The following is a 26952-nucleotide window of genomic DNA, read 5'->3' on the forward strand; positions in this document are numbered from 1 at the left end:
TTACTGCTAAACTGGAGGTTTTGGAAGTGTCAACTTGGTGACTTATCTTCTGCAGTGTTCAAGCACATAATTCAATTGAAATAAAACAAAAGGCTGTTGGAATTTTTTTTTCTAATGTTTACTGCTGTTAATGCACTGTCTTATGAACCACCTTATTTAAAAAAAATTAAACTAGTTACTTGTGTCTGTTGTTTGTGTTCATTAGGATGTCCCAAAAAGCAGCAAGTTTCTTGTTTTGAATGATTTTCAATTTTCTTTCACTGTCAGACAGGCAGACAGACTAAAAAAATCGTACCTACAGTAGATCCGAAGGAAGCGGTGCAGTTTGGTATTTTTCATGCAAAATAATAAAAGCTTAGAAACAAACAAAACCCATTATAATTATCCTTTAGCACCCTTTAGAATCACTCTTTACAACTACCCTTTAGAATCACCCTTCGGAACCATTTAGAATTATCCTTTAAAACCCATGATACTTATCCTTTAGAACCCTTTAGAATCACCCTTTAGAATTAAACACGATGGATTACAAAAGTTATTCTTCCTCATTTTTGACGGACAGACAGACGGATGGATGGATGGATGGATGGATGGAAGGAAGGAAGGAAGGACATACCAAATATTGAAATGGCTTCACGGCTTTAAAATTACCTCACTCCTCTGTGCATGTGAGATCAGGACGAGATTCCACACAATTTGCCAAATTCAGTGCTAAAGTACTTCTAAACTGTAGGTTCATGTTCCAATTCATGTTTTACAGTGTTCAAAATCTAACATTCAATTGAAATTAAGCAGAGCTTCGATCATAGAATGATGTCTGTAGATAGACAGACAGACAGAGTGAATCAATTGCCTAACCCCACTTCACTAACTGCTTACCAATTACATGGTCACAAAATTTATAACATCTGCAATATCAATGTTTAAAAGTAAGGGCAAGTCAAAAGACCCTTTTTATTCATGATTAAGGCTCATGGATGAGAGAGAGCAGAATGGAATGCAACAAAATGGGAAAAGGGGAAACAACAATATTCAGGTGACGTGGATTAATGAACATAATATTACTGTTGTAGATACTACATTATACTTACTGTACCTTCTTTAGGCAAAACTTGAAGCATGATCTTGATGTCCTTCTTGGGAATTGAATTTTCTTTAAGTTTGCAAATGTATTCCCCATTGTGCTCCATTATTACATTTAGCAATGTTATTGTTGCATCTCCATCAGTTATATTGTCTCTCCGCTTTATTTTGTGTTTCCACTTCAGTGAAGGATTCACGCTTATAAGTCCATTCTTCCTGTATGAAAAAATCTACGAAAAAAAGAAAAAAAAAAGCATTATGAGGAAAGGGCATCAGGAGTCAAAGAAAATAAACAAAAGAGAGCAAATGTTTAAGGATTAGGGTGTGCTATTTGTTTGGCAATGTTAAGCAGGGCCGGATTAAGGTCTTCGTATGCCAAGGCCCTTGAGATTTCGTAGGCCAAATTCAAGAGTGACCAAAACGACAATTTTGAACATGAAATTTAATCGGAACAGACTCCGACTTTCAAATATACAAGTGCCTGTAAAATCCAATTCGGCTTCGAAATTGAGACGCAAACGATACAGAAAACAAATTCGGAGGAATGTATGTATATTCAATTTCCACCCTGCTGAAACACCTTCTTTCGTGCCTTTTGGTTGGCAAGCGATGCGATCACTTCGGAGAAATAGATTTGCTTCATCAGCTCGGATTCAACACAGAGCAGAGTGAGCGTGGACACGCACACGTGCCCCACTGTCGACCGAAGACAATTTTTCACGTGCTTTAGTGTGCTGAAGGAGCGTTCACCCTCGCAGCTCGAAGAAAACATCGAACAATATATTCGGAGGGCAACAAAAATATTGGGGAATGTCTGTGTCAAATTGTTATGAATAATGTACTTGAGCATGTCCGATGCATCGATGAACTAGGGAGTATTTCGAGCAAAGTTCTATTTCCTGAACTATGTCCATTTCAATGTCAGCAGGGTACGCTGAAACCAGTTTCTCTGCTTTGCGTATCATGGTCGAGGCTGTTGGCCGTGGAGATGAATCCAAACAGATCTGTGATTTTCTGATCGCTCTCTCTCTTCTCCTATGAATTACTGTCAGAAGGCAATTGAGTATGGAGAAGTACGTCTCAACTCTGAACTTCTCCCTGCCAGATGTTGGGGTTTCTTCTTCCTCGTTATTTTCATTGAAGGCCTTCTTTCGCCTCTTGACCCAACAATTATCATCAGCGTAAATGATGGACTCAACCATCTTTTTGGCACGGTCCTGAAATGCATCAAATCTTTCATCATTTCGAAGCGACTCTATGTATTCATAGATGGCATCATAATGCTGCTTAACTGCTCCTACATCGATTCCAGGTTGTTGGAGACATCTGTTTACTCGATCAATGTTGCCAAGTAGACCAGACCAGACAGCGCACATGATTGTTGTTTCGGTCAGTTCCATCTTCTCAGCCAATGCTTTGGCTTCCAGTCTCACTGACGGAGTGTCTTTAGGGCACTCGGCTATCTTCATTAGCGCCTTCTTTATGTCCTTGTAACTTGCGGAAAACGCTTTACAAGCGTCCGCGCGAGCTGACCACCTCGTATCAGACAAACATTTGAGTTTGATGGCACGTTCAGAGTGACTTATTTAAAATGGCCCATCTTTGGAGAGATGCTGACAAAGTTATACACGGCTTGAATACGTCCAAAGTCTTTGACGGCTTCCAAGCAACTCTCTGCGGCAGCGACTCATACCAGATTCAAACTGTGCGCAGCACATGGTACCCACTGAGCCAATGGATTAATTTTACAGACTCTTGCTTGTACGCCTGAATAGACACCGGACATGTTGCTTGCATTGTCGTATGACTGCCCTCGACAATCCATGAGATCAATCCCATTGGCTTCCAGTACCTCTTGCAATTTTCCAAACAGACATTCACCATCGTGATGCTCAATGACGACATAGTGTAGAAACCTTTCGACGGCGCTACCATCTTGCATCACATATCGAAATATTACCGTCAACTGATCGATATATATCGAAATATATGCGAAACGTCTGGCGTCGAATCTATGGAAACACCATAATATTTAGCATCTTTTATTTCTCGCACGATGGTAGATTTCACTTTTTCGGCCAGTAGTAGGATAAACTCGTCGCATATTGTTGATGGCAGGTACGATACACTTCCCTTTCCCTTGTTCCCATACACTTCAACATGCTGGATGAGAAATGGATCGAATTTTGAGACGAGTTCAAGACAACCAAGATAGTTTCCATTGTTAGCACAACCCAGCTGCTCAGTCGTGCCCTGAACGGAAGCCCTCTTTCGGCGAGGAACGATATTAGAGCGACAATCCGCTTTAGGACATTTGTCCAGTAAGCTTCCTCGTGGAGGTACCACTGTTCAAATGATGTGTGAATCCTGTCCGCCACTTTCATTTCGAGCGACTTTTTGATTGCGAGAATATGGGCAGTCCCACGCTCGTGCGACGCTGGATGGGCAGAGGCATTCTTTGCATCATTGAATCCGATTAAAAAATTACTGTGATGGCTTTCGTGATCATTGCCGTCGGGACATAGGAGTTTGCACACGTAGCAGTAAAGTTGACCCTTTGATGGCAAAAACAGCATTGTCCCTGTTCACCATTTCCCCGTTTGTGAGTTTCCGTGCCGAAAATAGTGTTTTATCTGAATACACTCGGGCCGTATACGAAAAATCTGCGTTCCTATCTTGGCAGGGAGGATTCTGGATGAAATTATCCACGAGTTCTGCGGAAAGAATCCATTCAGCAGGATCAGGATTGAAACTACGAGCCGCAGCACTGGCTGCAGTTGTTCCAATGCTTCTCTCGTTGCTCGATGCGATGGTATTGGTATCATCAGCTGTCGAAATGTGATGCAGTGCGAGATTACTTGATCCCTCGACATTGACATCAGAAGACTCTGCATGCGCACATTCCGTTTGATCATCTCGACTCTGGTGAGGTGAAAAAAATTTCAAGATGGATCCAGACAGTCTTTTTGTTTCTGTTTCACGCCTCTTCTTTTGGTCGCGTTTGCAAGTACCACTGTCGTGGTACCAAATATATCCGTCGGCCATAGTCAATAATAAAAAACGACAAATAAGAGCAAAACGAAGAACTGCAAGCGTCAGGATGCTCGATAACTCACAGGAAAGTGAGAGAGTGCCAGTATGTTCATACTCAGCGCGAACGTGACTCCACCCATCAGGCAGGCGATAGCGGCAACGCCTGTGATTGGCTGATTGTGATGTGATCACATTGTTCCTACGCTCTCTGTCGACGATCACTGTCTGGCAGCGTGCCAGCCTTCCTGCACATGTCCAGTCACATAATTAAGACTGAAAGAAAAAAAAGAAAAAAAGTCGTCGGAAATTTTCGTAGGCCAAATATTTTTCGTAGGCCAAGGCCCGGGCCTCACGGGCCTAGTGGTTAATCCGGCCCTGATGTTAAGGCCTGAAAAGCATTTTTCAAGACCTTCCTCAAATAGAATATGTCGTGCTTTTGCCCTGGGAGTATTCCCGGGAATCTTGCTTCTACTTCCTCAACACTATCCGATCTGATTTTTATTTCTATTTCCTCTCCTCGCTTCAAAAAAATCAGAACAAACAAACAAACAAAAAAAGCAAACAACAACAACAAAAAAAACTTTGTTTTACTCCATAACAATTCTCATTTCTATTCAATTTCCTTCCGATCCTGGGTTTGCATCCACCCCTCTATTTTCTCCAAACTGAATCCACATTAAATATAAACACTTCTTAAAAAAAAAAAAAAATTTAAGAATGCATTTCAACCCTTGTATCTCTTTCACAAATGTGACACGTGTTCTTTTCTCCACCCCGATGTATGTCTCACTTTTCTTCTTAAAAATAATTATTTTCCTGAGGTGTCTGCTTTGCACCTCCTCCCACAGCCCCCCCTCACCCCACACCCCCCCCTCACCCCACACACCCCCCCCTCACATGTCCATCGGCAAGCAAAATTTCAGCCTTCTACGTCATCCGGAAGGTACCGAACATCAATATCAATGAGTCAGTGAGTGGTTAGAATTAGCTTTATATATTAGATACAAGAATAAATATATTCTTCCCCAAAAGTTGATGGCTGATTTGCAAAATGTATTTTCCTGGTGATGATCTTGCTTGCTCAGTGTTTGTTCTATTGAGGATCATGTCAATGACCTTCATCTCAATTCTCGACAAATCAAATACACAGTAATGAAGCAGAAGCAAATGAACACAGGTTTGAATTGCCACGTGATACACAGTTGAAGCAATAACTTCAAATCAAAATATGATAATAATAATAAAGGCTTGTATGATTAAACCCGTTCTAATTAACAGTATTAGAATTGGTGAAGATTGTTTACTCCCTATTTTGAGATGTCTTCATCAGAAATCGGTTATTATCCCCCGCCGCGTGGCAGAAGGGAGATATTGTCACCCAGGTCGTCAGGTCGTCAGGCCGTCAGGCCGTCCGTCAACATTTATAGCTGTGAGTGCGATAACTCATAAACTGTTCGCCATATCGATTTGAAATTTGGGTCACACAAGTCATGTACCACCTGAAAAGGAAGAACCTTATTGATTTTGGGCATGACCGGATCTAAGATGGCCGACTGGGGCGGCCATCTTGAAAAAAATGTTTTTTGTAATAAATGGAAAACCGCTTATCTGATTTCAATTATTTTTCAATGGCGGGGGATTCCCCATCTCTGATGGTATCTTTTTTATAATTACTAGTACTTGCCCGTACGTACGTGGCCGGACGTGTGTGGCCGGACGTGCGTGGCCGGACGTGCAAAAATAAAAATAAATTCAAACTGCGTGCCAGAAACAACAACCACACAGGCCGTTCCTTCGCTTTCGCGTGCCCGTACGTGTGTGGCCGTACGTGCAACCCCCCCCCCCCCAAAAAAAATCTTTCAAACCGCGTGCCAGAAACAACCAACAGGCCGTTCCTTCACTGTCGCGTGCCCGTACGTGTGTGGCCGTACGTGCAACCCCCCCCGCCCCCCAAAAAAACTTTCAAACTGCGTGCCAGAAACAACAACCACAGGCCATTCCTTCGCTCTCCTGTGCCGTATGTGCGTGGCTGTACGTGCGTGGCTGTACGTGCGTGGCTGTACGTGCGTGGCAGTACGTGCAAAAAAATAATAATAATAATAATAATAAGGGATTTCTTCTGCACGACGCCTTGCCTCGCGTCCAGTGTTGTCTGCCAAGCGAGCAGTTCGTTCTTCATCCGTTTATTCTGCACGATGCCTTGCCTCGCGTCCAGTGTTGTCTGCCAAGCGAGCAGTTCGTTCTTCATCCGTTTCAGCTGCACGACACCTTGTCACGCGCGTAGCGTCGCGTGTCAAGCGAGCAGCTCGTTCTTCATCCGTTTCTTCTGCACGACGCCTTTCCTCGCGTCCAGTGTTGTCTGCCAAGCGAGCAGTTCGTTCTTCATCCGTTTGAGCTGCACGACGCCTTGTCATGCGCGTTGCGTTGTGTGTCAAGCGAGCAGCTCGTACTTCGTCAGATTCCATTGTGCGTGCACGACGCGCAGCTTCGTTCCTTCGCTGTCGTAAACGACGATTGGATTGGGGCATTGTGTTTAATAAAATTGAGAAAGTAAGAATACAATAAGTCGATAAATCGAGAAAGAAAGAATACAATAAGTCGATAAATCGAGAAAGAATACAGTAATCGTCACTGACTGGATTGGGGTATTGGGTTTAAGAAAATCGAGAAAGAAATCGAGAAAGTACCGAAATCGAGAAAGAAAGAATACAGTAAGTCGATAAATCAAGAAAAAAAATCGAGAAAGAATACAGTTATCGTCACTGACAGGATTGGGGTATTGGGTTTAAGAAAATCGAGAAAGAAATCGAGAAAGTACAGAAATCGAGAAAGAAAGAAGCGAGAAAGAATACAGTAAGGCCAAAAAAAAAAATGTTGCATTGGCGTAACGGGTCACTGAAAAATAGGGTAGGTCGGTCGGGATCTTTTTTTTTTTTTTTTTTCCTAATAAATCCCTCCCAAAATCTCCCCCGGCTCGAGTACCACCCTTTTTGTCGGCGGGTTCTGTCCGAAACACTTCCGGGTTTTTGCGATCGCGATCGCAATCAACAAGATACTTGAAAACGATAGCAAAACAACAAAAATAGCAATAAAATAGGGTCGGCAAAATTTTTCGATACCAAAAAAACAAAAAAAAAACGTAGGGTCGGTGGAATTTTTAGGGTCGGGCGGGTTACGCCAATGCAACATTTTTTTTTTTGGCCTAATCGTCACTCTCCGGAAGTGAAGTCCTTATTGTCCGGAAATGAAGTCCTCACTGTCCGGAAGTTCGCATATGGCAGTTACGATTATTCGCAATTTATTCTTAATGGCCAATTATTCAATTAGCACCAACGTATTTTGCCTTTTCCCAATGTCATCGCAAGGAAAAACACAAAAAGAGGAAAGAGGAGAAAAAAAACGTGAAAAAAATAATTTACTTCCTGCTTCGGAGCATACCAGCTCACTCTGATGTTCCCCAAATTTATGCACCGTCTAATATGAAAACGATCATAACTTGGGGCATTGTGTTTATCTATAAATGTGCATAAGAAATCGAGAAATTATTAGAATACACGAAAAAAAAAAAACGTGCAAAGAAATCATTTACTTCCTGGTTCGGAGCATACCAGCACTCTGATCTTACCGAAATTTATACACCGTCTAATAGGAGAACGATCATAACTTGGGCCATTGTGTTTATCTATAAATGCGCATAAGAAATCGAGAAATTATTAAAATACACGAAGTCATCATTATCCGGAAGCCCGTATGTTGTAACCCGTAATGGGGAACGCGGCTGAGCTTCCCTTCCCCATCGGCCACGCCCACGCAATTTCTATTCGTTTGGTAAATAAATCGCCATAACTTGCGAAGCACTTGTCCGATTAATATCAAACCTTGAAAAGGCACATCCTCAGGTCCCCAACAATATATCTGGCAAGTTTCAATTAGATCGGACCAGTGGTTGTCGAGAAACAGCGGTTACACACACACACACACACACACACACACACACACACACACACACACACACACACACACACACACACACACACACACACACACACACACACACACACACACACACACACACACACACACACACACACACACACACACTGCTGGAATTATAGATAGATAATAGTATTGGGGATGAAGGAGGGCAGTGCCGACACTAGAGAACATTGTACTTTACGGTAATCGACGGTCCCCTGTGCCAGTGCGCATGCGCAGCCTGAGCCGGAGCCAGGGATGTTGTGGGCGTTTCAACCTGTTCAATACTTGTTTGATTATTGTCGTTCCACGCTAATAAAGTGGTCGAACAAATTGAACTCTGTTCTTATTTAGACACAGGTTAATGATGTAAATGCCATCTAGCACCAACCGGTGGTGGTGAGAGAGGGTATATTACACCCCCATAGTGAGCGGGTGTTTAAAGTATGTCTATTTTTTGGAAACAGCTTTCAGATGATGTAACTATGCAACATATGACTCGTCCAAAGAAACATCAAATAGACACCTGGAAAATGAACAGTGCTTTGAAAATGATTAATCAAAATACTTGTCGAGGGTCAACACTCAGGCAGTTATCTATGATAATAAAACGCAGTGTGTGTGTGTGTGTGTGTGTGTGTGTGTGTGTGTGTGTGTGTGTGTGTGTGTGTGTGTGTGTGTGTGTGTGTGTGTGTGTGTGTGTGTGTGTGTCTTCTTCATAACTCCAAAACTACAAAACCAAACAGCTTGAAACTTTGCATGCAAACCAAGAAAACTCCATAGAAGTGCAAAAGTGAAAATTGTTTGTTTGGGTAAATTAAAACATCTCTTTTGAAGATAATTAACGGCCTTGTTTAATTATATCCTTCATCAGGCGATCCTCGGCCACCTCACTCTCTGGGGTCTTAAGGCATTTCCTGAGTAACCTTGCTGGGGTCTGAAGCTGCCATGTTTTTTGGTCTGCTCAATCATGCTTTGATTTGGAGCAGGTCACAACGATTTCTTTAGGATGAAGTTTTTTTTTGTTTTTTTCTTTCTTCACTCATATTATCAAATGCCTGTTTATCATAGCTACGAAACGCTGGGTATATTGCAATGCTTATAAACGCCTGGAGAATTACCTTCGCAAACTTCATTTGACGAAGGTATTGTATTGACCCCTGTGTATTTATTTATTGGTAAATATGTGTGCGGACAACATTGCGCAAAAACTGCTGGACCGATTTGCATGAAATTTTCAGAGATGATGTGCAGTTACTCAAGGACGCCTGGCGAAGCTTTTGGGAGCGATCGGATCAAAGGTCAAGGTCAAAGTCACAAAAAGGTCAAAATCGTTTTTTTTGCGATTAAAGTGCCAATTTTGTTCCGATTTACATCAAGTTAAGTCCAAAATGTTCAGTATTCAAATCCCGATCCACTGATATAGCGTATGGCATAGTGTTTGCAACCCTAGTTAGTCTGTGGAAGTCAAGGGGGTCACCAAAATGGAGTTTTTGATTGGGAAGCGTTGTGGACAACATTACACAAAAACCACTTCGCAGATTGTCATGAAATTTTGTGGATGTGTTTGGCATCACGAGCGGACAAATCGATTAGATTTTGGGAGCGATCGGATCAAAGGTTAAGGTTAAGGTCACAAAAAGGTCAAAATCGTTTTTTCGCGATGAAATTGTCAATTTTGTTTTGATTTACAGCAAATTAACTGCAAAATGTTCAAAATTAAATTCCCCATCCTCTAATATGACACATGGTATAGTACTTTTGTCACCCAAAGCAGCGGTTGGGGGTCAAAGGTCAAGGGGGTCACACAAATTCACATTTATATCGGAAAGCGTTGTGGATAACTTAACGCAAAAAAAACAAAACGCAGAGAGGCTTTAATTGTTTTGGATTTGTTTGGCATCATGAAAGGACAAATCCATTAGATTTTGGGACCGATCGGATCAAAGGTCAAGGTCACAAAAAGGTCAACATCGTTTTTTCATGATGAAAACGGTTAATATGTTTCCGATTTACATCAAATTAACTCCAAATTGTTCAGTGTTCAATTCCCGATCTTCGGAAATGACACAAGGTATAGTACTATTGTCACCCTCGGTAGCGGTTGTGGGTCAAAGGTCATGGGGGGTCACGAAATGCATATTTGTATTGAGATGCATTGTGGACAACTTAATACAAAGGTAACTAGTGGCTGCGGCGAAGGTATGCGCTCTACGAGTGCCCGTTCTAGTTTAATTTGTGTCTGAATAACTGAGAGAATCTCTTAAACTAAGCATGATTAGAAAATATAAGCTCCAGATTTGAAAGTATCAGCAGTTCCAACTCCGAAAAAAAGTGTTGATTTGTCCAACTTGGACATTGCATGGTCGTTTCTGGGTGCATAGTTGGATCGATGGCAATTGGTAATCGCTTGCCAAGCCAGGAGTTTCGTTGGAGTGCTTGCTTGAGTGCATAAGCCAGTTACCGAGCTGTATAGTACCACTTGTGTCCTGATCAGGATGTGCAGTCAACAGTTACTCCAAGGTAGATGTACATCGACAGCATGCACACATGGACGTGGTACATATGGGTAGATTTGGATCTGAACAGACTCTCTATGGGTGTGTGGACATGCCGTGCCTGCTATGGGTGCCGTGTTGGCAAAGTTTCATCCCGTATCTTATGGAGGTTTTATCAGGTTTTCCTTTGTGTTCACACCTGTTTCCAATGCATTTGGCAATCGGATTTTCTTTACAAATGATATACGTTTCTCTTTGTGAGTTTCAAAGCAAAATATATTTGATAACACCCAATTTCTGAGCCGTTTGTCGTGTTGATGTATTTTCTAAATTACTGAGCCAATTTTTTGTCCACCTGTCACACGCACCTGTTTATATGGAATGTTTGTGATCATGTCCCTGAAACGTCTATGTAAATGTAACGTTGTTTTTCGGTGAAAGCCACTCAAGGTTTCTGGGTTGTATACAGTACGTACTGTAATCGGTAATTACACCAACTCCAACCTGCCGATTCCCGAAAAATTGCCGATATCGGCTCAGCACATGTGTGTTGTGTGTGTTGTTCAAAAAGCATCTCCATATATATATATATATATATATATATATATATATATATATATATATATATATATATATATATATATATATATATATATATATATATATATATATATATCTCTCTCTCTCTCTCTCCTCTCTCTCTCTCTCTCTCTCTCTCTCTCTCTCTCTCTCTCTCTCTCTCTCTCTCTCTCTCTCTCTCTCTCTCTCTCTCTCTCTCCCGCCCTCTCTCTCTCTCTCTCTCTCTCTCTCTCTCTCTCTCTCGTCTTTTTGTCTGGACGTTGGTTATCTCCATATGTGTCTGGGCAGGGTTTGGCTCCAGACGTATCCGAATGGTATTTATCTCTGGATGTGTCCAGGTGAGAGTTTGCCTCCAGACATGTCCGGATGGGAGTTTGTCTCCGGACGTATCCAGGCGGTGTTTATGTCCAGATGGGAGTTTGTGTCCAGGTGGTGTTTTTGTCTGGACAGGAGTTTGTCTCCAGATGTGTCCGAGTGGTGTTTGTCTCTGGACATCTTGGCTCCAGATGCCTCTGGGTGGTGCTTGTCTCCGAATGTGTTCGGGCAGTGTTTTTGTCTGGATGGGAGTTTGTCTTCAGACGTGTCCGGGCGGTGTTTATGTCCGGAGGGGAGTTTATCTCCGGATGCATCTGGGCGGTGTTTGTCTCGAGACAACATGGCTCCGGACGCATCCGGACAGTATTTATGTCCGGGAGGTGTTTGTCTCCGAACATATCCAGGTTGTGTTTACGTCTGTATTGGAGTTTGTCTCCGGATGCATATCTCCATATGTGTCTGGATGGTGGTTATGTCCGGGCGGGGTTTGTCTCCAGATGTGTCCAGATGGGAGTTTGGCTACGGACGTGTCCGGACGAGAATTTGTCTCAGGATGTGTCTGGGTGGTGTTTATGTCCAGATGGGAGTTTGTCTTTGGACTTGTCTGAGCAGTGTTTGTCTCTGGACTGCTTGGCTCTGGACGCGTCTGGGCAGTGTTTGTCTCTGGACTGTGTTATCTCTGGACATATCCAGGCGGTGTTTGTCTCTGGGTGGTATTCATAGTATGACCAGTAGAAAATGGATTTCAGACATTATTTGGTTTCCATCTTCACTGTTATTCTATGCAGAATCATTTTGATGAGACAGTGTGAATCATTAGGAATCATGAATTAGGAAAACATCTATTTTTGAGATCAAATGGTCAAACTTCAAAAATCATCAATTTTCAACTGAAAAATCGTCAATTTACATCCTATTAACTTGAAAGTTGAACACGATTTGCATCGTCCATCACTGAATTGGGACAACAACTATGTTTGAGCTCAAAATGTCAAAGGTCAACTTAAGGTCAAACTTCTAAAATCATCAATTTCAATCTGAAAAATAATTCCACCCAAATGACCTGAGCTTTGATTAGCATTGTCAATTTTAATCTAAATCAAATGGACAACTTGATGCATCCAAGGCAACTTTTTGAGAGGAGGGTGTATTTTGCAAGTATCGTGCTCTTCACGACATCTTCTTTTCTTGCAAAATAGAAAATTTTTCAAGTATATTGGTCAGTCGAATTTGTTATTTTCTCCGTCTGTCTGTCTGTCTGTCTGTTGTTCGATTGCTTGTCAATCGCCTGCAGGTCAAAATTATAAACCGATCTTCACGAAACTTCACCAAATGGTCGAGTTTGTCAAGCGTATTGTTTTTGAGGTCAAAAGGTCAAATGGTCAACATATGCCAAAGGTCAATAAATTTATCAGATTTGTAAAATCCTCAATTTTCATCCGATTGACTTGAAATTTTAACAGGATTTTCATATCAGCACACTGAATTCAACCACCAATTATTTTGAGGCCAACATTGGCCAAGAGGTGAACATTGGCCAATAGGTCAACATGGGCCAAAGGTCAACAATTTCGGTGAGATTTCTAAAATCCTCAATTTTCATCTGATTGACTTGAAATTTTAACAGCATTTATATTTCAGGTCACTGAATTCAACCAATGGTTTTGAGGTTAACATAGACCAAAAGGTCAGCATAGGCCAAAGGTCAACAACTTAGGTGAGATTTCTAAAATCCTCAATTTTCATCTGATTGACTTGAAATTTGAAGAGGATTTATATTTCAGGTAACTCACTTCAACCACCAATTATTTTTGAGGTTAATCTTGGCCAAAAGGTCAATATAGGGCGAATTTCTAAAAATGTCAGTTTTTATCTGATTGACTTGAAATTTGAAGAGGAGTTGCATATTTGGTCATTAAATTCAACCACATCATATTTTAGGTCACCCTCAGCCAAAAGGGCAACATAGGCCAAAGGTCAAAACTTAGGTGAGATTACTAAAATCCTCGATTTTCATTCATTTGACTTGAAATTAGAAGAGGATTTATACTTCATGTCAATGAATTCAACCAGCTAATTATTTTTCAGGTCAACATCGACCAAAAAGTCAACATCGGCCCAAGATCAACAACTAAGGCGGTATTTCTAAAATCCTCAATTTTCCTTCAATTGACTTGAAATTTGAAGAGGATATATACTTCGTGCTACTGAATTCAACCAGCTAATTATTTTTGAGGTCAACATCGACCAAAAGGTCAACATAGGCCAACGGTCAAAAACTAATCAGGAATTTCAAAAATCCTCAATTTTTATCCCATTGACTTGAAATTTTTAGTAGATTTGTCTATCAGGTCACTGAATTCAACCACCAATTATTTTTGAAGTCAACATCGGCCGAGTCTCTAAAATTGTCAATTTTCATCTGATTCACTTGAAATTTGAAGAGGAGTTGCATATTTGGTCATTGAATTCAGCCACCATTTATTTTTTGTAGGTCAAATTTGTTTTATGGATTTCACAAGTATAGTGCTCTGCATGACGTCTTTCTTCTTTGTTTGTCTGTTTGTTTGTTTTTTACGTTTATCACCGACAGGTCACAATTTTAAACTGATCTTCACGAAGCTTCACCACATGGTAGAGTTTATCAAATGCAAGAAGCCTATTGTTTTAGGTCAAAAGGTCAACATAGGCCAAAGGTCAACAAATTTCTAAAATCCTGAATTTTCTTCTGATGGACTATAAATATGAACACGATTTTCACATCAGCATACTGAATTCAACCACCAATTATTTTTGAGATCAAATCGGCCAAAAGGTCAACATAGGCCAAAGGTCAGCAACTTAGGTGACATTTCTAAAATCCTCAGATTTTCATCCGATTTACTTTTAATTTGAAGAGGATTTATATTTCAGGTCACTGAATTCAACCATCAATGATTTTGAGGTCAACATAGACCAAAAGGTCAGAATAGGCCAAAGGTCAACAACTAAGCTGGGATTTTTTTAAGTCCTCAATTTTCACTTCATTGACTTGAAATTTGAAGAGGATTTGCATATCAGCTTATTGAATTCATCCACCAATTAATTTTGAGATCACCATTAGCCAAAAGGTCAACATAGACCAAATTTATAAAATTGTCAATTTTTATCCGATTGACTTGGGATTTGAAGAATAGTTCCATATTTTGCCATTGAATTCAACCATCAATTATTTTTGAGGTCAAATTTTTTTTACGGATTTTGCAAGTATCGTGCTATGCACGACATCTTTTTTTGTTTGTTTGCTTGTATGTGAACAGGATATGTCGAAAAGTTGTGGACGGATCTTGGCAAAATTTTGGTGGAGAGCGTGTTTATGTGACGTGTACGAAATGGTTAGATTTTCGTGAAGATCCGGATCCAGATCTGGATCCAAGAATTTTTTAAAGTGATTTTTCACCATTTAGAGATGCAGCTAAAAATGACATGTAGCAGGATATCTTTAAAAAATGTGTACGAATTCCGATGAAATTTGGTGGGTTGGTTGTGTATGTAATAAGGAAAAATTGATTCGATTTTGGTGAAATCCGAATTCAAATCCGATAAATTTTTATTGATTCTTCACCAATGAGTGATCGGGCTAAAACAATATGATGCACGATATCTCAAAAAGTTAGGGATGGATTTGGACGAAACTTCGTGGATGAATTGGTTTCGTGACGAGAATAAGCCGATTAAATTTGCGTTCAGGTCCGAATCCAGATCCGGCCCATCAGTGCGATACAAAATTTAAACTAATCAGCCTGGTAGAGGTATGCACTCTACTGAGTGGGCATTCTTGTTTGTGATGTACTTGTATCAAGCTGGTACCAATGACCAGTTCTCCAGAGATGATAAATATTGCAGTGGAATTATTTAGGGTTACTGGTGACACATCAAGTCAAACCACTTGCTGCAGTATTTTTGGTTAATTTGTAATGCCCTTTTGAATAAGCAACTACATATTATCAGATGGCAAAGCCTGCAAAAAAAACACTGCAATGGGCTACACAACTTCTGCAGTTTTGTTTGTTCTGCCAATGGAGATGCTTATTCTTTCAAAACATAATCAGTAAAGCAAGGAGGAGGATAAAAGCACGAAACTATGATGCCACTATGTAGGGCCTTTATAGATAATTCATAAAGTTATATGAAGTAGGTTCCTGGTACTTCAGAGAAGATAATGAGAAACAAGCATTTTTTTCTGGATGAAGACTGCAACACAATTCATTTAGACGACAGTACAAAAATGGAAATACAAAAAAAGTCACAAAAACAAAGACTGAAAAATTACTTACAATGTCTTCTCCTTTAATCCATTGAGCGGTATAAACCGGTTTGTCTTCTTTGGATTGAAGAACACAAGGGAGAATTGCATTCATTCCACTCGTCGTAATTATTTTCAATTGCGATTCTGAAATTACTTTATAGAAAAAGAAAACAAATATTATTAAGTTGATGGAGTGTGAAAATACTGAAAAATGTGTGTGTGTAAAACAGCAACAAAAAGCAAGATCATTAAAGCAAGCTGAATTCCCTTTCATCCATAATGCCAGTATCATATCCAGATCCAGCACTCCTACATATATATATATATATATATATATATATATATATATATATATATATATATATATATATATATATATATATATATATATATATGTCGGGGATTGTATGTACTCTAACAGCAACCAAACATGTCTACTAGTGTTTGGTTAAAACTCTTTGCCAATTGGAAATGGGGAAAGGATAAATCTTCGCAATATTTATCTGTGCACTGTCAAGGAACTTGTTTTGGCATTGTTACAACACAGCTGGTCTTGTTGACTGTTTGAAATGGCCTTGCTAATCGGGCAGCTGGGCTACCTGGAATCTGTTGGATCACTGCCCAGAACTGCTAAGGCCCAACAACATGTAGGAGGCTACCTTTGAAAATTCTTTAAGGGAATCAAGGGTGTTGTTTCTGCACTTTCTGTGCTCTCTTATCAGCAGTACTGACAGGAGAATGCTATAAATTAATGAATGGTAATAAATCCTCTTTGACACAGTTATTCAGAGGTCGCAGTAAACTGAATATAAGGCAGTGCCGAAAGACAGCTCACCAGAGGATTAGGCTGGGTGGACTATTGTGTTCAAAGCCTATTGTCTCCATATGCATATGTCTGATGTGTAATAAAACCTTCTCTACCAAGATCGGTGGGAACAAAGCTTGATCTTAATCATTGTGGACCTCACCTGGATCTCAACATATATATATATATATATATATATATATACATACATATATATATATATATATATATATATATATATATATATATATATATATATATATATACATACATATATATATATATATATGTTGTTGTTCATCTTTCGGCTGCTCCAGTTAGGGGTCGCCACAGCGGATCATCCGTTATGATCCACATACTGATTTGGCATAGGTTTTACGCCGGATGCCCTTCCTGATGCAACCCTGGTCGCCTCTTATGACACAGGGATAAGGATTGGGTTTCTTCGCCATGAATATGGGCTGCCCTACACTCTCTCATAGCGCAGCCCAGCGCAGAGCTCCCGTCCTCAAGCGATCCTCCAACCCAAGCCTCCGAGTAGCCGGATTACAGGCGCACGCCACTACGCCCGGTCCCTACATATATATATATATATATATATATATATATATATATATATATATATATATATATATATATATATATATATATATATATATATATATATATATATATATATATATATATATATATATACACACACATACATACACAGTGGTGCCCCCTGAATCCGAATTTAATTCGTTCCAGGAGGCTGTACGGATTGCAAAACGTTCGGATTCCAAAACTATTTTCCCAATGAGAAATAATGGAAAGTGAATTAATCCGTTCCTGGACCCCAAGAAAACCCACTTTAAACTGAAATTACCCAAGTTTAAGGTAAAATAAGATGAGTAAATGACCTAAATATCAAGTAATTATAATAAAAACCAGAAATAAATGTACTAACATGAAAATAAACCAATGTCACCCTCAGGGTGACCCGTATCTTGCCAAAAGGTGACCATGTGTGACTTCTTTAAGGTAACACTGAGGTGAACAGAGCTGCTATTCACCAGGAGCGACTCCTTGAGGAATATCTGCCTACGAGAGATTCCGATGAGAATCGTTCTCCAGAGTAACCATGAAAAATATGCGTTTGCCTCATAACGTCACCAAATGACGTAATAATGTCTCAAGCTTGACATATCCAGAAAGCACTCATCATATATATATATATATATATATATATATATATATATATATATATATATATATATATATATATATATATATATATATATATATATATATATATATATATATATATATATATATATATAGAAACGCAAAAGAAACTTACCACTTTTTAAACCTTCAAATATCAACAATAACACTGTGTGTAGTAAATGTGTGAACTTATTTGTGGACAATAGTGTCCTCACTGTCAGACAAAACAGTCACGGATGGTCACTTGAACCTTCAATGGTCACTTCATAGCACAGCTGTTGAACAGCCGTTTTGACTGTCAGTGATTAGCCAAGGGGTACGGGATGATTTTAATGAGATATATTGGAGCTGGAAGGGCAGCATTTGGAAGATTAAAAAATGTTATGAAAAGCAATCTGCCCTTGCATCTGAAAAGGAAAGTTGACAATCTGTGTGTTCTCTGAACAATGACATACAGTATGGTCGTGAAACAGTGTCGAACAAAGAAAATGGAGCAGAAATTTATCAATACCATGCAAAGAGCAATGGAAAGATGCTACGCATAAGCAAAAGACACAAGAAGAGAAAACAATGACACAAAATGATATTCCTTGACAGTCTTGTCACAGTCAAAAATTTTTAATTTTACTGGGCTGGACATATAGCTAGAAGAAGGAACAACCCATGAACAAACATAATTATAAATTGAACAATCTTTTTCCATTTTAGTATGCCAACATGAAGCCACTCACCAAATGATAACTCATAGCATCACATCAGTTTTTTCATTAGAAACTTACCAGAGAAGAACCAAATGCAGAGTAAGAAAATCATGGCTTGAAGGAAATCAGATATTCCACTCAGTCGATTATTTCATGAACTTGGTTATTTCCTCAAGTTTTACCCAAAGCAGAGAGTTTTATCTGGGATCGTGAGTCACATGCTTACCTTTAAAAATTGTAGGAAGTGGTTAAAACAAAAAAACAATTCTTTCTTTCTTTCATTTTTTTTTTCAGGAGAAGGTTGTGGATTGAAGTGGAAAATTAACCCTTTGCAAGCCAATTGTTGCTTTTGTTTTAATGTATTTCTAGCTTTCCAAAGTTACCATTTTTATTATTTTACAACAGCAGGAACCCTTAAGAATAAAGAGTCACACACACACACACACACACACACACACACACACACACACACACACACACACACACACACACACACACACACACACACACACACACACACACACACACTCCCAGTGCCATTGGATTGTGCTCCAGTGAAAATAACGTTTGATGAAGTTTCTGGAAACCTCCCTTTCTGCAGCATCGTCAACACACAGGTGTATGTGAAGGCGTTTGAAGACTTTGGATCCAAAACGACAAAAAGAACACCACATTAAAAAAAATTTAAGTTACCACCCTCAAAAATCACCAAAGGAGAGCTCACAATAGTCATGTATCCATTTTTTTGCCAAATCACCATATTTTGTCAAAATTTGCCAAATCACCATTATTTTATTCTGTAATTATACCACTTCATTCCAAAACAAGCCTGGTGTTGGCTTAGTGGTTAGGGTGATGGCTTGGGATCCTAGGTTGGCTTAGTGGTTAGGGTAGCAGCTTGGGATCCTAGGGTCCTGAGTTCAAGCCCCATTGGCCACTGAATTAATATACACCAGGAGGTTGACTCAGCCTGTCATCCTTCCAAGGTTGGTTCCAAGGTTGGCAAAATGAGTACTAGTGTACTGGTAAAGGAGACACTGCATCAGCGGCATAGCTGCGTCCCAACCAATGATGCAACCAGCAGCCACAGGCTGCACTCGACAGAGAGGGATTCCAAAACGGCATGAAACACCATGCCAGTTTTTTTCACAAAACGACCGACAAAAAATGCATGTATGGATTTATGGCATTTTGGGGATTTTTTTTGGTAATTAATTGACTTTTTTCAAAGATATTAAAGTTCTGGATTTTTTTTTTAAGATTTGAAAATCATTTATTAGTTGCACAATAAATATTAGAACTGAAAAAAAAGTTTTTGTTTTTATCTATTTTCCACAGCACAAATTGTCAGTTTTTTTCAAAACAATAGAAATGGATTTATGTCAATTTGGAAGCAAACTTCATTTGATGACTTTACTTTTTCTATAAAGCTTGATACTAATTAAAATTGTCGCTTCAGACTGTTTAAATACTCGGCTTATGAATCCATCTGTTTTTTACTCAGCTAATTCATCCTGATTGTATGAAATACCACTTGCAACAAGAGCCAGAATTGTTTTTGCAATACATGTCCCCTACCCATCCTCATGAATGTTCGGGAGATAAAATTTCTATTGTGTTTAACGCATGCTCGAGCCAATCCCGGAACCAAAATAAAGAAGAAGAAACTTTCAATTGCACTGTGTTTGGGTCTATTCCGCAGCTTCCGGTTCCGGTTTTGGAACAGCAAGAGGTCTCCTTCGGGGCTCCCTGCTGACGTTCTCAAAGCTAAGTTTCCGGTTGTTATTTGTCCCGTTTTAACTGTTTAATTTTCTCACCTACATGTTACTGTGTGTTGCTAGTTCGGTTTTGTTTCAAAAATCGTGCTATTTTGTGAGTATTTTTGTCGACGTTCTTACCTGTGCTTGAGGCCACCAGTTCCACTCGGTGTTCGATCGTTTTTTTTTTGTTTGTTTGTTTTTTCTCCCCATTACCTTCAATTTCTATCCTCCCCATTACCTTCAATTTTGATCCTCCCCACTTCCAAACATCCCCCATTCTCCCAACTAATCTCTTTCTTATCTCAAAAAAAAAAAAAAAAAAAATAAAAAAAATAAAAAAATACCCTACTACAACAACAACACGCTCACCTTCTCCCGATTTTGCTTCTTCTTCTTCCTCTTAACTTCCTCCTCGTCTTCTTCCTCGATTTTTTTTTTTACACTTCCACGACCTAATCTGTTGAACTCTCTCATACATTAATATTAACAACAAAAAAAAAAAATATATATATATGTATATATATATATATATATATATATATATATATATATATATATATATATATATATATATATATATATATATATATATATATATATATATATATATATATATATATATATATATATATATATATATATATATATATATATATATATATATATATATATATATATATATATATATATATACCCAACAATAACAACAACATGCTCACCTTCTCCCGATTCTTCTTCCTCTTAACTTCCTCCTCGTCTTCTTCCTCGATTTTTTTTTTTTACACTTCCATGACCTAATCTGTTGAACTCTCTCATACATTATTTTTAACAACAAAAACGATCTTATAATGCTTCATCTTCCTCTCTCACACATGTGGTACTCTTTACTGTTTCACAATGCACTACTCTTCTGCTATTTCAACAGACTGCTCTCATTTCGACCTCTCCTTCATTCCTTGCCTAAAAAATCCAACGATTACAGCGCTTCTTCTCTCCATTCTCTGAATTCGCCTTCATTGCATCCATCAAGAATTGTGTTAAATCGCATCTCTGACCTAAAACTTTTAAAAACCACAGTTTGCCATGGATGCTCGCTTTCCATCAACCATTCTTTTTTTCCAACTTCAGTGCCAACTCACCCCTCACTCTCACTCTCAAAGCAACTATCCCACTCTTCTCCCTCCAAGCCTCCCTCTCACCTCTCTCAAAAATTCCCCCCTCACCTTTCTCCCACGTTTCATCCCCTCACTCTTCCTTCTCAAAGTTGCCCCCTCCCTCATCCACCAACCTGCCTCCCTCCACTGCCGTCTCACCTCCATCTCTTCACTCCGCCTCCTCAAATCCTCAACTGCCTTCTTCCTTGTCTCTTGTCCCCCTCTCCCCCAGCACCACAGAGCCTTTTCTCCTCCTCATTCGGCCCCCTCCCCTCGTTATTCTACAATACCCCACACTCCTTCAGCAACCCTCCTTACCTGCCCCCCTCGTCCCTTGTCCTACCCTCCCCCTCCCCCTCCACCTCCTGCACCCAAAGCCTCTTACCCTTCCTCTTCATTAAAAGTGTGGACCTCAAATATCCGGGGCCTTCGCTCAAACCTTTCAGATCTTTCCATACAGGTTGCCACTGACAAACCAGACATTATCTGCCTAACAGAAACTTTCCTCTCCCAAGACGTGTCTGACTCCCAAGTATCTCTCCCTGGTTACTCCCTCTTATGGTATGACAGACCTGAGCCTCGTCCTGGTGGAGGTGTTGCTCTCTTCATCAAAGACTCTATTCCTCACTCTCCATGCACTGCTCTCACTCCCCCACACCCCCAGGAATACCTCTGGCTTCGGCTTCCCCTCCACTCCCACCTCATGTTTATATGTGTACTGTACCGTCCACCGAACAGTGATGACTCCATCTACACCTCACTATCCGAAAACATGGACCATCTTCTATCTTCTCATCCAAACTCTCTCTTCCTCTTATGTGGTGACTTCAATTGTCATCACGCCAGTTGGCTAGGTGTGGGTACCTCTCTCACCTGCCATGGCACCTCAGCAAAAGCTTTCTGCGACTCATTGGGACTGACTCAATCGGTCAACTTCCCGACTCGGATCTCAACCAATGGTACTCCATCTCTTCTGGATCTGGTTTTGACAAATTTCCCTGACAATATCTGCTGCTCTTCCTTCGCTCCAATTGGTTCTTCTGACCACCTCCTTGTCAAAGTGGACATCTCTCTCGCTGTTATCAGAGAACCACCTCACCGCCGTCGAGTCTGGCATTTCACTCAAGCCGACTGGCAGGGTCTCCGAGCAGCCATCAAACTTACAGACTGGTCTCCTATCACTACTTTCTCAAACATCAACTCATCTTGGGAATTCTTTCAAGGAAACTTGCTCTCCCTCATGCACAGATTTATCCCCTCTCGTGTTCAGTTGTCTTACCCTTCCTCCCGCCCTTGATTTACTGAAGCTTGTGGCGAGGCAGTTGTCCTGAAACAACTTGCCTTTTCCTCATGGAAAGCAAACCCAACTGAGGGCAATCTCAGTTCTTTCCACAAAGCTCGGAACAAGTGTGTATCTACCCTCAGGAGAGCCAGAAAACAACATCCTTCTCATCTCAAGTCTGAACTCTCAAACCTCTCTCCCTCCTCAAAATCCTGGTGGCATTTAATCAAATCTGTTTCTGGTGTATGTTCCCCCTCCATCCTCTCCCTTACCTCAAATGGCCGCACTGCTGATTCCACACGTTATAAAGCTGAATGTCTAAACTCGGTGTTTGCAGCTAAATCTTGTGTCCTAAACCCATCACTATCTCTAGCCACTTTAGCCAGTCGCACCCAACTGTCCCTGGACTCTGTATCCTTTTCTCCTGACAAGGTGGAGAGCTTGCTTTCAAACCTCGAGTCAGATTCTGCAACCGGTCCAGACGGCATCAGCCCACGTGTCCTCAAAGCCTGCTCTTCTGCTCTTGCTCACCCTCTCTCTGTTCTATTCACCCTCTCATTTGCCCAAGGTCATCTGCCATCTGCTTGGAAATCTGCTAACATCACTGCCCTGCATAAAAAGGTGCAAAAACAGATCCCTATAACTACAGACCAATCAGCCTTCTCCCAATCATCAGCAAGGTGATGGAATCCATCATCGCTTCAGATATGAAATCCTTCCTCTTCTCCAATGGCTTGATTTCCAATCATCAATTTGGTTTCAGACCAGGTCACTCTACCCTGGATATGCTGCTTCTGCTCTCCCATCAATGGATGGAGGTCCTCAATGCCAGACAGGAAATCCGAGCCGTATCCCTGGACATATGACGTGCTTTTGACACAGTCTGGCACCCTGCCCTACTCACCAAACTCTCTTCCCATGGTATTCAAGGCCATCTCCACTCATGGCTCGCAGACTTCCTCTCCTGTCGCAGTCAAAGTGTGGCCCTAAATGGAGTTCTTTCATCCCCTCTTCCTGTGCAGGCTGGAGTTCCTCAAGGTATCGTTCTGGGCCCTGTTCTTTTTCTGGTTTTCATCAATGATCTCTCGGACTCTCTGGAAAATCCTCTATTTCTCTTTGCCGACGACTCCATCCTCTGCCGTACCATCTGTCATCCCTCAGACCGGCAAGCAGCAGCTTCTTCGCTCACTGCAGATCTGGATAAAATCACAAACTGGTCCAACACATGGAACATGTCTTTCAATCCAGACAAATCTCACACTCTCACTATGTCTCTTCGAAAGGACCGTTTACAAACCTCCCCCCATCCACTTTCTCAACAATCCTCTGGAAGAAGTCTTTTCTTTCAAGCTTCTAGGTCTCACTATCTGCCATGACCTTTCCTGGGAAAGTCACATTTCCAACCTCACCTCAAAAGCCAGTCGCCGACTGGGAATCCTCCGTCGTGCTAAGTCCTTCCTCAGCCCTCTTGAGCTCCTGACCACTTACAAAGCTTTTGTCCGTAGCCTGATGGAGTACTGCTCTCCCCTCTGGGCTGGTGCTCCTGCATCCCACCTTTCTCGGCTTAACGCTGTCGAAACCAGGGCATTTAAGATCATCGGCATCTCCCGCAATGAAGCTGAGTCTTTGGGCCTCTCACTCAATCACCGCAGGTTGGTCGGTGGTCTTTCTGTTTTCTACCGACTACTCTCCAGCCTTGCCCCCCCTGCTCTCTCTGCGATTTGTCCCCACCACATTTCCACAGGGCGCTCAAGGTCCGCCAACAACCCCCTTCTGGTAAAACTACCAAAATCACGAATCACTGCTCATCTTCACTCTTTCATTCCTCTTTTTTCCCGCCTTTGGAATAAACTTCCTCACTCTATTCTTTCCCATTCTTCCCTCCAGACTTTCAAAACAGCTGTTCACCAGCACCTCTTATCTTCCCCCATCCAAATCCTCGATCTTTTCTCCCCCCGATAATCCACCCAAGCCCACTTCCTTCATTTCTCCTGCTTTCCTTCCTGAAAGTCCCTGAAATGTCCATCTTCTCTTCGCCATGTTCCCCGTCCCATCCCCATCCCTCTCCCTTCCACAGTTCACCTAATGTGTCTGTTCCCCACTGTTTTGTCCCTTCCACTCCCGCCCCTCTTGTCTCATGCCTCCTTGCTGTGAGTTGTGTGTTTGCTCTCATACGAGCCTCGACCAAGGTATACAAAAAAAAAAAAAAAAAAAAAAGGAAAAGCAATTTTCATTTACTGATATATTTTGTAGACGCGAAATCGATAAAGTCAACTGGGATAACAAACCAGGGATTAAAGAAAATATTTGCTTGAACGCACGCTCGAGCTGATACTGGAACCAAAATTAAGAGTAAGAAACTCTCAAACCCACCGAGTTTTTTTTTTTTTTTTGTAAGAAAAAGGTAAGGGAAGACAACTGAACACGAGAGGGGATAAATCTGTGCATGAGGGAGAGCAAGTTTCTTTGAAAGAATTCCCAGGATGAGTTGATGTTTGAGAAAGTAGTGATAGGAGACCAGTCTGTAAGTTTGATGGCTGCTCGGAGACCCTGCCAGTCGGCTTGAGTGAAATGCCAGACTCGACGGCGGTGAGGTGGTTCTTTAATAACAGCCAGAGAGATGTCCACTTTAACAAGGACGTGGTCAGAAGAACCAATTGGAGCAAAGCAAGAGCAGCAGATATTGTCAGGGAAATTTGTCAAAATCAGATCCAGAAGAGATGGAGTACCATTGGTTGAGATCCGGGTCGGGAAGATGACCAAATGAGTCAGTCCCAATGAGTCGGAGAAAGCTTTTGCTGAGGTGCCATGGCAGGTGAGAGAGGTACCCACACCTAGCCAACTGGCGTGATGACAATTGAAGTCACCACATAAGAGGAAGAGAGAGTTTGGATGAGAAGATAGAAGATGGTCCATGTTTTCGGATAGTGAGGTGTAGATGGAGTCATCACTGTTCGGTGGACGGTACAGTACACATATAAACATGAGGTGGGAGTGGAGGGGAAGCCGAAGCCAGAGGTATTCCTGGGGGTGTGGGGGAGTGAGAGCAGTGCATGGAGAGTGAGGAATATAGTCTTTGATGAAGAGAGCAACACCTCCACCAGGACGAGGCTCAGGTCTGTCATACCGTAAGAGGGAGTAACCAGGGAGAGATACTTGGGAGTCAGACACGTCTTGGGAGAGGAAAGTTTCTGTTAGGCAGATAATGTCTGGTTTGTCAGTGGCAACCTGTATGGAAAGATCTGAAAGGTTTGAGCGAAGGCCCCAGATATTTGAGGTCCACACTTTTAATGAAGAGGTAGGGGAGGAGGCTTTGGGTGCAGGAGGTGGAGGGGGAGGGGGAGGGTAGGACAAGGGATGAGGGGGGGAGGTAAAGAGGGTTGATGAAAGAGTGTGGGGTATTGCAGAATAGCGAGGGGAGCGGGCCGAATGAGGAGGAGAAAAGGCTCTGTGGTGCTGGGGGATAGGGGGGACAAGAGACAAGGAAGAAGGCAGTTGAGGATTTGAGGAGGTGGAGTGAAGAGATGTAGGTGAGAGGGCAGTGGAGGGAGGCAGGTTGGTGGATGAGAGGGGGGGCAACTTAGAGAAGGAAGAGTGAGGGGGATGAAAGGTGGGAGAAAGGTGAGGGGGGAATTTTTGAGAGAGGTGAGAGGGAGGCTTGGAGGGAGAAGAGTGGGATGGTTGCTTTGAGAGTGAGAGTGAGGGGTGAGGGGGGTGAGTTGGCACTGAAGTTGGAAAAAAATAATGGTTGATGGAAAGCGAGCATCCATGGCAAACTGTGGTTTTTAAAAGTTTTAGGTCAGAGATGCGATTTAACACAATTCTTGATGGATGCAATGAAGGCGAATTCAGAGAATGGAGAGAAGAAGTGCTGTAATAGTTGGATTTTTTAGGCAAGGAATGAAGGAGAGGTCGAAATGAGAGCAGTCTGTTAAAATAGCAGAAGAGGAGTGCATTGTGAAACAGTAAAGAGTACCACATGTGTGAGAGAGGAAGATGAAGCATTATAAGGTCGTTTTTGTTGTTAATATTAATGTATGAGAGAGTTCAACAGATTAGGTCAGTAGTCAGAAGTGTAGAAAAAAATCGAGGAAGAAGACGAGGAGGAAGATAAGAGGAAGAAGAAGAAGCAGAATCGGGAGAAGGTGAGCGTGTTGTTGTTGTTGTTGTTGGGTATATATATATATATATATATATATATATATATATATATATATTTTTTTTTTTTGAGATAAGAAGGAGATTAGTTGGGAGAATGGGGGATGTTTGG

At 41.1% G+C, this 26952-nt stretch overlaps 1 protein-coding gene across 1 annotated transcript in view; it reads right to left on the reverse strand.

The window, feature by feature from the left end:
• LOC147024701 (uncharacterized) overlaps window positions 1-18722 on the reverse strand; it is a 66632-nt gene extending 47910 nt beyond the window's left edge. The window contains exons 1-3 of the mRNA XM_085884849.1: window positions 18565-18722; window positions 15800-15924; window positions 1097-1313 (exon numbers count right to left, since the gene is read on the reverse strand). Coding sequence (XP_085740975.1) covers window positions 1097-1313; window positions 15800-15924; window positions 18565-18598 — 376 coding nt within the window. The 5' untranslated portion in view covers window positions 18599-18722. The remainder of the gene's footprint in view (window positions 1-1096; window positions 1314-15799; window positions 15925-18564) is intronic.
• Between the last annotated feature and the right edge of the window lie 8230 nt (window positions 18723-26952).

The sequence above is a fragment of the Eptatretus burgeri genome, chromosome 6 (assembly GCF_056783735.1).
Source record: "Eptatretus burgeri isolate ZD-2024b chromosome 6, Ebu_testis_v1, whole genome shotgun sequence".
Classification (NCBI taxonomy): domain Eukaryota; kingdom Metazoa; phylum Chordata; class Myxini; order Myxiniformes; family Myxinidae; genus Eptatretus; species Eptatretus burgeri.